At 38.0% G+C, this 12076-nt stretch overlaps 2 protein-coding genes across 2 annotated transcripts; one reads left to right on the top strand and one right to left on the bottom strand.

The window, feature by feature from the left end:
- Positions 1–324: 324 nt before the first annotated feature.
- On the top strand, positions 325–3016 carry LOC110710613 (probable pre-mRNA-splicing factor ATP-dependent RNA helicase DEAH4). Its single transcript, XM_021888941.1, has one exon. The coding sequence runs from the start codon at positions 736–738 to the stop codon at positions 2839–2841; it is 2106 nt and encodes a 701-aa protein (XP_021744633.1). The 5' UTR covers positions 325–735; the 3' UTR covers positions 2842–3016.
- A 3258-nt stretch (positions 3017–6274) lies between these two features.
- Positions 6275–11644, bottom strand: LOC110710619 (ankyrin-3-like). Its single transcript, XM_021888946.1, has 4 exons — positions 11032–11644; positions 8654–8929; positions 8252–8389; positions 6275–8143 (listed from the first exon to the last, which is right to left on the bottom strand). Exons 1-4 carry the CDS (start codon positions 11368–11370, stop codon positions 6572–6574), a joined length of 2325 nt encoding a protein of 774 aa, XP_021744638.1. The 5' UTR covers positions 11371–11644; the 3' UTR covers positions 6275–6571.
- Positions 11645–12076: the final 432 nt, after the last annotated feature.

Here is a 12076-nt window from a genome sequence, read left to right on the forward strand (position 1 = left end):
AGCATCCCTCAACCAATAAATCACTCACATAAGTAATGTTTGCCACATTACCAGCTGGCCTTAGGGGAGGTCGAAAATTTGGTAAGTTGGGAACCCAAGGATCATTCCAAATATGAGTTGAGAAGCCCTTTCCCACGACTTTAATTGCACCGTTTTGTAGTACATCCCTGGCTGAGCAGATTGACCTCCATGTGAAGCTGGCATTCGACATAACTTTTGCATCCATAAAAGAGGAGTTAGGAAAATACTTGGCCTTGAACACTCTCACCATCAGTGAGTTGGTATTTGATAAAATTCTCCAAGCTTGCTTAGTTAAAGGGCCTTATTAAACACATGTAAATCCCGCATCCCCATTCCCCCTTCTCTTTTCGACTTTTAAACCTTGTGCCAAGCAATCCAAGCTAACTTTCTTTCTTCTGTTTTTTTTTGCCCCCAAAAGAAATTCCTACACAATTTTTCGATCTCAATTAGCTTATTTACTTATGCCTATATGGAGCACTAACGAACGAGTTTTTAATCGAATTTATTTATGATCCTTTCATGGGCGCAATGACTCATTGACATCTCTATTCTCTAGTTGCACACAACCCGTGCAAACTACTCCTAGAGAGTTTGGATTGTCGTCCTTATAATTTACTCCTAGGCAATAAGAACAGCATCCCCTCAGTCCCGCCCAAAAACTCCAGCTAAAGGCGGCGCAATCACCATTTCCGCCATCATTGCAACTCCATTTCAATGGATAAGCTCCCGATTCTTCAATTCGAAGACAAAATCGTTGAAACAGTCAAGAACAACCTCGTCACTGTCTTAATCGGAGAAACTGGTTCCGGCAAAAGTACCCAACTTTCCCAAATCCTCTTCCGACATGGTTTCGCCGATTCCGGCACCATTTGTGTCACACAACCTCGCCGTGTCGCCGCCGTCTCCGTCGCACGCCGTGTCGCCCAAGAAATGGGGGTTCGACTTGGGGAAGAAGTTGGGTACGCAATTCGATTCGAAGATCGAACTTCAACAAAAACCCGAATTAAATACCTAACTGACGGTGTTCTTCTTAGAGAGAGCTTATCTGATTCAGAACTTCGATCATATTCTGTGATAATCTTGGATGAAGCTCATGAAAGGAGTTTGAATATGGATATTTTGATGGGTCTTGTGAAAAGATTGGTGGGTATTCGTGATTCGGCGAATTTTAGGGTTTTGATTACTTCGGCAACTCTTGAAGGGGAGAAAGTTTCTGAATTCTTTAATGGGTGTCCTGTGCTAAATGTGCCTGGGAAGTTGTTTCCGGTGGAGGTGATATACACGGATGAAGTGAGCAAGAGTTTTGTGGAGGCGGCGTTAAAGAAGGCGATCGATATACATGTTCGGGAGCCAGAAGGGGATATATTGATCTTCATGACAGGTCAGGAGGATATAGAGAAGTTGGTGCAGAAGCTGGAGGATCGAGTTAGGAGCTTAGAGGAAGGTTCTGTAATGGATGCTGTGATTTATCCACTTCATGGGTCATTGCCACCCGAGTTACAGGTTCGTGTTTTTAACCCTCCGCCGAGTAATTGTAGGAGATTTATTGTTGCAACTAATATTGCTGAAACTTCTTTGACTGTTGATGGGGTTGTGTATGTTATTGATTCTGGTTATGTTAAGCAAAGACAGTATAATCCTCAAACTGGGATGTATTCATTAGATATTGTACAGATTAGTAGAGTGCAGGCTAACCAACGAGCGGGGCGTGCTGGGAGGACACGCCCCGGGAAATGTTATAGGTTATATTCATCTGTTGTGTATAAAGATGATTTTATGGAGGCCGCGGTGCCTGAGATACAGAGAACCTCACTTGCAGGGAGTGTTCTGTATCTGAAGTCTTTAGACCTCCCTGGCATTGATATTCTTAAGTTTGATTTTCTGGACCCGCCTTCTTATGCGTCTTTAGGTGATGCACTTAGGCAGTTGTATCTCATTGATGCAATAGATGAGAATGGAGCGATAACGAGTGTTGGGAGAACCATGGCTGAGCTTCCGTTGGAGCCTTCTTTGTCTAGGACTCTAATAGCGGCCAATGAGAATGGAAGCCTTTCACAGGCTTTGACAATTGCTGCCATGTTATCGGCAGAAACTTCTTTGCTTCCTAGTTTTGCTAAAGGGTCTGAAAAGAAACGGAAGCACACTCCCTTGAAGCTTCCTGATGGAGGAGGTTTGGGTGATCATATACAACTGCTGCAGATTTTTGAGTTGTGGAATAAAACAGGCTATGATATTGAATGGTGTAAAGAGTATGGATTGCAGATACGAGGGATGTCATTTGTCAAAGATGTTCGTGGGCAGCTGTGTCAGTTAATGCTGAAGATGGCCAAATGTGCTACAGAAGTTCAAGGGAAACACAAGTCCAGAGAGAGAAAAATGAATTACAGAAACTTGAGGAGGGCATTATGTGTTGGTTATGCTAATCAGCTTGCTGAACGAATGATTCGCCATAATGGGTATCGAACACTTGGGTTGAAGTCTCAGCTTGTTCAGGTACATCCATCATCTGTGTTGCAACCCGATGAGGATGGAATGCTTCCGAATTATGTTGTGTACCAGGAGTTGATTACAACATCTAGTCCATTTATGCGGAATGTGTGTACTGTAGAAATGCAATGGATCTCCCCCATCTTAAAGAAGCTTGAGACTCTTGATATCAACAAACTCAGTGGGGGCTTCACTGATCCTGAGGATGGCATTAAAGAGAAAGATCAAGGTGTGTCAAAGAAGGAAGATAAGGATGTTGAGTCTCCTGCAGATCGTGATAGTAAAATCCAAGCAGCTCGAGAGCGTTTCCTTGCTCGTAAAGTGAAGAAGTAGCTTTAGGTTTAGAGCTATCTATATTGCCACAGATATTAGTCATTTACTAGGTGAAATTAATTGTAGTTGTGTTATAGGCCGTGTTTTTGCTGATCTGATGAACTCATCTTCACCATAACCATGTAATTGTATCATTTTGAGATTTATACAGAGTAGTAGTTTCTTGTTATTGACAGTTGATTACTTGATTATGGGTAGCTCATGTTTGGGGAGAAACCTTAGATGTATCTTTCGAATCAGTGGTGGTTTTCATTGGAATATTTGTGAACTTACCATTGTTTATTGTGTACAGGGTATTGCATATTAGTTAGCTCATTTGGGTGTTTGGCTGGGGAAGGGAGTGGATTATTCAATTAAATCGAGGACAGGACTACGTAAATGTGCCAAGTAAGGCCATCTAGTTTGCTTTGACCACTGTCTTCCAATCTTTTAAGCAATCGTGTCTCTTATTTTCATCGGCAGCTCCCATTTTTGAGGTCTTCCATCGAAGAAGAGATGTACAGCTCTCCACCAATGTAATTTATGCATGGTAATTCTTCATCCCTTTTGCCTTTCTTTGGTCACAAGAGCAGGAATTTATGTATCAGTATTCAGTATTATGGTGGTTTTGCCTTACAAGAACATTGCATATTTGTTGGTGTCAACAATCTATGCCTTATAGGGGCTTGCAGTATGGATTCTTAGGCATAACGACCTAAAACTGTCACCACGCCAGATCAAATTGTTTCGCAGATCAATTTTGTTTGATTGTGTTATATATTCATAGAGGAAGAATTAACATCAGTATCTCAATTACAGTTCTAATGTTTACGATCACACTGTCAGAAGGTAAAAAACCTTTCTAGTCTTTGCATTTATTTCCAACAAAGAAAAAAAATGATAATAGAATCTTTACAAACTCTATTAAGCAAGCTGAAAAATTAGAAAGGCACAACTTATTATTATTATTATTATTTTTAAATAATAAAATCTGATATCACAAGCCCCCATAGTAGTTTCAACCATCAAGAATGCCGTAAGCGGATCAAAGCCATTACTACTCTTCCTTTTTGTAGTTTTCTTTGCTGGTGGCTTTATGTAAGGAGTCACTTTGTTCCTCACATTGATCCACCCAGCCGCATGTTCGACAGGGTTCTCAGCCTTGGCCTGACGCTTAACCTGTAGCCTGTGCAAGGAAGCAGGTGCATTAACAGCAGGGATGTTCTTAACCTTCAAGGTGCATGAACCGATGAGCCTATTTTTTAACAGCAACAGAATATACTGCTATGTTTATTTCAGAATCAGGTTTTGACAGGAATTTACTGTCCACACTTACTTTGAGCTTGGTGTTCCACTTTGGGTTCGAGCCACCATGCTTGTCAATCCTTGTATATACTACCTTTTTCTGGTTAACCCATAAGGCTGCATAGGTACGCATTCGACAACCAAGGCTCAACCTCCTACTCCAAGGTGGGGGTTCTAGGGCTTCACCCGAGTTCAAAGTCACCTTTATAACAAACCTATTATTTGTCTTTGCTGCTGATCCTGCCATGGTCATGTAGTTGAGTGTAACAACTAATTGGTTAGAAGAATTATTGGGGTTTAAGTAAATGAGTCTTATGGAAAGGCTTAGAATTATGATTAATTAGCAAATCCAAGAATCCTAACAAACTTAATCCTAAATAAATACAATGGTGCTTTATTATTAGGTAAAATAACATGACTAATAAAATATTAGAATTATTTATCTGAAAAGATATTTTAAAGAATCCTTAGTATATACTTCGTATGTTGTAACATTGACAGCTGTGAATAAGATAGTCATTTTATCACTAAATTTACAGAACTATCTTCTGAAAGGCTCATATAAACGACACAACTAATTTTTAAAATACTCCATAATCGAAGTACAGTAGCTATATTGCCCTAACCTTCAAAAAATCTTGGGCGGGCCAAAAGTCTCACGTGCCAAAACCACTAAGGAATTGATCATCTATTTGATTTTGATCAAATTGTGCAAAGTAAGCGATTATGCAATTGCAATAGTTTGTTTGGAAAATTAAATTAGGTATTTAGGTATTATTTCGTATTATTTGTAGCCAGTTGTATGTAATTTATGTTAATTGAAAATTAAACAGGGTTACAGTAGTTGGAGACCTGCAAAGCCAGTTTTAAGTAATATAGTTACCTTTAGTGATAGTATAGTGCTTTTTTTAAAAAAAAAAACAAGTAATAAAGCAGGCCGATGAGTATTCTGATGCATAGAGACCTAAAGCCTCCTTCTCTAAGCTTGTTGCTGTGTGAAATATAATTGGTAGCTTGCTCTACTACACCAAAGGCTACTTTTTGTTGTTAAAGCTTTCTTGTTCACCTTCCCTTGTATCAAGGTTTCCTGTGATCAACAGATAAGAAATCAAGAAAATGAAACGCTTAAATCTTTTTAAATACTGATTATTACGATATAGTGTCTTTTATGATTGACGTAGTAACTTTAATTTTTGGAATAGTAACTTTTTTTATAACATAGTGATCTTTATTTCTAAATAGTAATCTTTATTTAATAGCTCTGTATTGTCAGTTTTTCTCCATTAATTAATATATAGTCCTTAATTTTGACATAGTAAACTTTATATTTGAAAAAGTAACCTTATATATAGTGGTCTTAGTGTAACACTATATAGTGACCCTTTCGTCTCATAAAGTCATCCTTCTTAAAATATAGTAACTTTTTTATTTGTTATACTTACCGTTTTAAAAAGCATAGTCACCCTTAGCTACATCAAAATTACCCTTTTTAATACATAGTGACCTTTTTTTGTCATATAAATACCTTTTTAGCATGTAATTAAATACTCATGATGACATTATGCTCTTAGACTACTTTCAAAGTTTCAATCTTCATCTATTCCCTTTGTTCAGAGCATATATTGACTCAGCGTGGAGATAACAATTGATAGAATGGATTGTCAATGCTTAAATGTTCGGTGCTACCCTTTTTATTATAACTGATGTGTTGTTATGCCTATTAGCTCAAATGATCGAGCACTATGTACTTTCACAGTAGATGAAGGTTCCTACATAGGCTATTGATTGTATTATGTAAAAAGGCAGCTTTATTAATAAAATTTGACTATCTTATCATCATATGTTATCTTCATCATACTACAATATAGGATAACAATGCAAGCTAAATAGTTATTTATGCACTTTGATGCTAACAAGCTACTACATACAATGACCAAAACACAACTCATCAATGATAGCAACACACAATTTGGCGGACGATTTAATGGAGTAAGATGATGGTGTCGATGGACATGATGAAAATGGTGGTGTCGATGGTAGCTTAAATGGTGGAAGTAGCTTGGACACATTGTTAGCGTTGATAAACGGAGTTAGGATCTAGGCCATGTGCCTGTGATGATTAAGCAGTTGACAAAGCACAAGGATGAGCTGGCTGTTATGAGTAAGCACTAGATTGATATAATATGTTGATCATGAAGGTCGGGGCGAGCCCCTAGTTTATATCAACTAGCTCTATTCTCAAACACTTAATTCTGCCATCTTCAATTGGCTAGCTATACGAAGAACTATATTAATACGAGTAATAGTTATACTAAACTCTACTTCAAATGGTTAACTACTGAAGACCAATATTGTCCCTGCTGGGTACAACCCGATCATCATCTTTTACAAGGCACGATATTAAACATCTAGCAATACACATGTGAATAGGGTATTTTCTTATTAACTAACTCCCAAATTCCTGGTTGAATATAGCTCGGAGTGTTGTCTTCCCGAAAATGGCTTCTCTTGTCACTAGTTTTATCCCTCTCACCCACAACTTGGCCACCTCCACTCCATCGCAGGCAAAGTGCACTTCTTGGTTCTTGGTGGTCACTACGTGGAACAACCCTGACTGCTTGTCGCTGCATGTCTTTGGTCTGTTTCCAAGGAATGTTATGCTGGGACCAACTTCAGCTGCCCGACAAATCACATTCCTCTTCCCTGACTTGCCCCAGTACAGCACTCCAGTTGATCGAATCATCTTCAATTTCTTCCAGTGTGGTGATCCTTTGCCTTCCTTGGTGTGCTTCTTCACCCATGTACCACATAGAACTAAAACCCTTGCTAGTTCGTCAAGTATCACATGCTCCGCTTCATTCCCAATGCCGTTCTTCCTTGTCAGTGAAAGTGCAGTCTCATGTTTATCATTTTCAGTCTCACATTTTGCACCTCGAGAGATCAGAAATTGACATGTGCTTCCATAGCCTTCCTTGGCTGCTAACATCAATGGGGTGTACCCATCACCATCAAAAGCATTGACATCGTATCCCATGCTTGTTAGCCTTCGAACTGAAGCCAAGTCCCCTTGTCGTGCTGCACAATGCAAGGCAAAAGAACTAGTAGGCCCATGACTTTCATTTTTGAGGGCATAATCCAGCATAATCTGCTCAAAAGCTTCTCGGTTACAGCTTGCTTCAGATAAAGTTAAAGCTGTTTCTCCACGCTTGTTGCTTACTGATATATCAGCTCCAGCATAGACAAGCAAGCGGAAAGTCTCCACTTGACCACTTGCTGCAGCCAACATAGCTGCTGTAAACCCATTCTCATCCTGCTCGTCAAGAGCCACATCTGGTTGTTTTGTAAGGATTTTCAATGCTTGAATCTCATTGGATTGAACCACAAATATGATTGAAGAAAAGACTGCAGAGTTGCTGGATTTGACTACTTTCCCAGATCTAATCACATCAAGGATTACTTGCTGGAAACCTAATGTCCACCTCGTGGACCCTGCTATGGAGCTTGCAAACTCACCAGCTGCATCTACCAGCCCAAAATCAGCACCTGCTGAAGCTAGTGCTTTAAGACACTCCTTGTGCTTGTATTTAGTACATATCATAACTGCAGTCTCTCCTCCACTGGTCTTGGAGTTGATATTGCAGCCTGCAGTTATGAGACGCCAAAGAATTTCCACTTCCCCAAGGCGTGCACCCAAATGTATAGGACGGATTTCAGTTTTTTCACTTGATTTTAGAGGAAATTCCACATCTGCGCCACAACTCAACAACACATCAAGCGCTCGTGCATTGCTGCATAGAATGGCATGGTAGATAAGGTTTCTTCCGAGGTGAGGTGTGTTAGGGGAGAGATGCTGAAGGAGCAAGCGCAAGATACTACCAGTTTCTTCAAAGTACTCAACAGCACACCAAGCAATGTCATAAGGTTCAGCTAGTCCAGCACCCACTCTGCACTCCTCTCCTGTTAATGGGTCCCACGACCATGCACCTAACCTGACTTTAGTATCTGTCCGGACACCCTCCTGTGGCAAATAATTGTTGTCAATTGTATAATGAGAAATATTATTGGAAAAAAGTAAAATACACCTACATTAATCCAAAGTATAGTTAGTACTTCCCTGGTAACTCACCCTTAGCAGTAATTCGACAACAGAACTCTGTCTGCTAACTATGGCTGCAACAATTGCATTGCAGTCAACATTCAGGTGTAGGTATGGTTTTGATGATAGGAGCAGCATGCGGTCAATAGCATTAGTGTCCACTCCACACTGCATTAATATAAATATAGAAATCACAAAAGCAGACATGAGTTGTGAAGTAGTCATTTAGCATATAATATTTTTTAGGAATTAATGATTAAGACAACAAAGAGTAGGGCCTTGAAAATTGAAATTGCTTCTGCTGAACCCAAAATCTGAGGAAGTTAGTACCGGTTTTGTTTGGGAGTGCCTCTGTGACCTAAACACTAATACGTCAATAAGATTAAAGTCCACATGCAATTAGGAAATTCCTCTAAAAGAAGGCAGGAATACCTTAATTAACACCTGAATAACATCAAGAAAGCCTCTGCTGCAAGCAGTGACAAGGGCATGGACAGCAACTTGTGAACTGATATTATTAGAACCCATGAGTAGCTCTGCATGCCTTGGCCGTCCCACATAGCTTGCCTCCAATAACGCATCCTCACATGCTGGCTGACATACCCTTGCTTTCAGTAGAACTTCAAGTATTTCGATATGACCACTTCTTACTGCTGCCGTTGTTGCATAGCCTCGGAAGAGCTTCTTGTTTACATCAGCTTTAAAACTCTGTCATATTTCCACAACTCACAGCATCATTTACAAGAATTTGTCTATAAAAATCTATGTGGAACTATCAAGAGATATACGGAGTATTTCCTACAAAATAAGAAAAATAACAATTCTAAATCAACTATAGAATTACTTTATAGTAGCTGTTTCTTGTGGGTAAGATTATGGTTACCCACCGGCTAAATGAAGCAATCTCCTTTAAGCACCGTACCACAAATTAACATAAAGTAATACCGAAAATCAGAAATTTTATGTTCAGGTAGTAATTTCAAAATGGATAACATTTCAACCACATGGCATAGTGCCATACTTATTCCATTAAACTCAATATCAGTGAAAAACTATTAAAATATGCATATCAAACAAGAACATGGCATCACTACATCAAGCATTCTTTTTTTAATCCACTCCCACACACATTCTCTTTCATGCAAGTAACAAAGCATATGTTTAATAAACTAGATAAGTTTAGCACTTGCAGTTCAGCCAAAATCCAACTCTTATTTTAAGAAATCGAACGAGATCTAGATCCAAATCTTCCATGATCCAGCACAAATAGTTTTTCCCTAGTCTGATTTCCGACTATTTGGCAATTGGCACGACATAAGGTTTCAACTAACTGCCTCAGAAATATTCACAACTCAACTAAATTTACCAAATTACAACAACAGCAACAACCAATGGACCACATAGTCACAGTAAATTCTAAGACAAAAGGTTGTTTCAACATGATACACATAGTATACTAAAATGCAAAATTGTGCATGAACTATGTTTCAACTACCGAGTACCACTGATTTGTCTACATGTACTATATAGTATACAACTACCGAGTATCCGAGTATCAATGATTTGTCTACATGATAACTACCAAGTAGGCGAGTACCAATGATTTGTCTACATGATAACTACCAAGTAGGCGAGTATCAATGATTTGTCTACATGTATTATATAAGATTTGTAGCTCAAGGTAAAACAAGAGCTTAGATTATTCCTAAACATTGTCTAGCTTAGGCTTAAAGAACCTCCTCCAATCAAGTTAAACAAAAGACAAAAATCTTCTGTTTTAGTTTGTTAACAGAGTAGTGAAATCGGAAACTTTATTTCTACTGAAATTGGTCGTTGTTTTTGAGTTACTTATTACAAGTCAAAGTGGCCGTTTGAAGGAGGAAAATATAAAAATAAAAAAAATTAATCCAGTATCATACTACCTCCGTTACATATTAGTTACAACTTTGGGGTATTATTTGAGAAACATAAAATATTCCAAAGTTGCAAATAATATATAACGGAGGTAGTACTATCATCCACAAATTACAAATTAAAATTATGATTTAGGTTTTATAAATTTAGACAAAAATTATCAAACTTTTTACAGTATTATCCAAAAATAAAAAAATACATAAATTTTTTTATGATTTTAGGTTTTATAAATTTAGCCAAAAATCCGAAGTTTTTCCTAACCAATAAATAAGAAAACTACCAAATCAGAAATTTTCGAATTTTTTTCCCAGAACTTTATATAATATTATAAATTCAAAAATCAATTTCTACAAACTATGAAGGTCCAATTAAAGCCGCGAAAATCAAAACAGCACAAAAATCTGCAAAAAAATAAAACTATCAAAACCATTTTACAGTACAAACAGAACTTCAATTGAAGCCATAAAAATCAAAATTCCTCTAGAATTGGAAATGACAACAGCATTAAAGTTTTAGTAAACAGTTCGAACGTTTTCTAATTCTATTCGAGTTACCCCACACGGTCGGTAACTCACAGCCTAACTAGACTCCAACTAATTATACCTCGGTAATTCAGATCTCAACTAGACTCCAACTAATATTTTTGTACGAGTTACCCCACCCGGTCCGTAATTTAGAGCCTAACTAGACTCCAACTAATTCAGATTCACCCCAAATTATAACACCTCCGTAATTTAGAGCCTAACTAGACTCCAACTAATCCGAATTCGATCCATAAGTTCTCTTACAACTTCTACCTCAAAACTTTTTCCACCTTTACTCACAAATCCACATATTATCCACTTTAATCCAGCCAAAAAAGCAGGAAAAAAAAGTAATAAAAATAAAATGAATACCAGTAATTTATTGACGAGAATGAGATTCCCAGAGTGAGCAGCAAGAAACAAAGCAGTAACATCTGTCCGAAACTCTTCAAACTCAGAGACAACTCGGTGAGTCAACTCACCATTAGGAACGAGTTCAGTCTTCAGAGACCTCAACGTAACAGTACCAACAAAATCAACGTCGACGAAAGGATCAGAGAGAAGATCAAAAGCGAGCTTCGAATCTCCGGCGAGAATGGCGTCGATAAGGCGCTGTGAAGCCGCCGCAGATTCGCCGGAAGTCATCGGAAAAATCTGTTTTCCGCCGTGAAATTTGCCGGAGGAGTTGTTGTAGACTCGGAGTCCGTGCATAGTTTTTTCGCGGGGTTGGGGGAAATTACGTGTTTGCCCCTTGTTTGTTGTGTGATCAGCTGGGTTTTGAGTTTCTCTCTCCTCTAATTTCTCAGTTTCTCTCTCCTAAGTGTCTGAGAGACAATGGAGTGTGCGCAGAGTTCGATGGTTGGAAACTTGGAATGTGGGGGTTTGTAGTTTCAGTGACCATTTTTAGCCGTTACACTCATCAGTCGTTGATACTGTACTATTGATCAATTTTTTTAAAAAATATATTAGTGGGGCCCATTATTACATATAGATATCGGATATGTATATAATTCCGTCTGTTTCTTAATAATCACGACACTTTGACAGATAACACACATGTCAATACATAACTTTGATCATTAATATATAGAAAAATTTGTGAAAAGGTTTTTTTAAGTGGTTGACTTTGTAAAAAAAAGTCCTTATATATATTTTTTTTAAAAAAAGGTGATAAAAAAGGTTCTTATATTCCATTTAAGTTATAAGCATGTCCAACATAAAAGAGCGAATATAAATTGTTTAAAAACTCTTAGAAATGGATGTAGTATAGATGTATAATTCATATGATTTATTTATTTTATTTTATTTTAATGGAAGGATGGGTGGTCAATCAATCATATATTTAAAGTATGGATATCTAAGATACTTTAATTGGGGTTATCTTTTTGCTTGTATATTAAGATATTGTTAGAGTTCA

Source organism: Chenopodium quinoa, unplaced genomic scaffold, assembly GCF_001683475.1.
Source record: "Chenopodium quinoa cultivar QQ74 unplaced genomic scaffold, ASM168347v1, whole genome shotgun sequence".
NCBI classification, from domain to species: domain Eukaryota; kingdom Viridiplantae; phylum Streptophyta; class Magnoliopsida; order Caryophyllales; family Amaranthaceae; genus Chenopodium; species Chenopodium quinoa.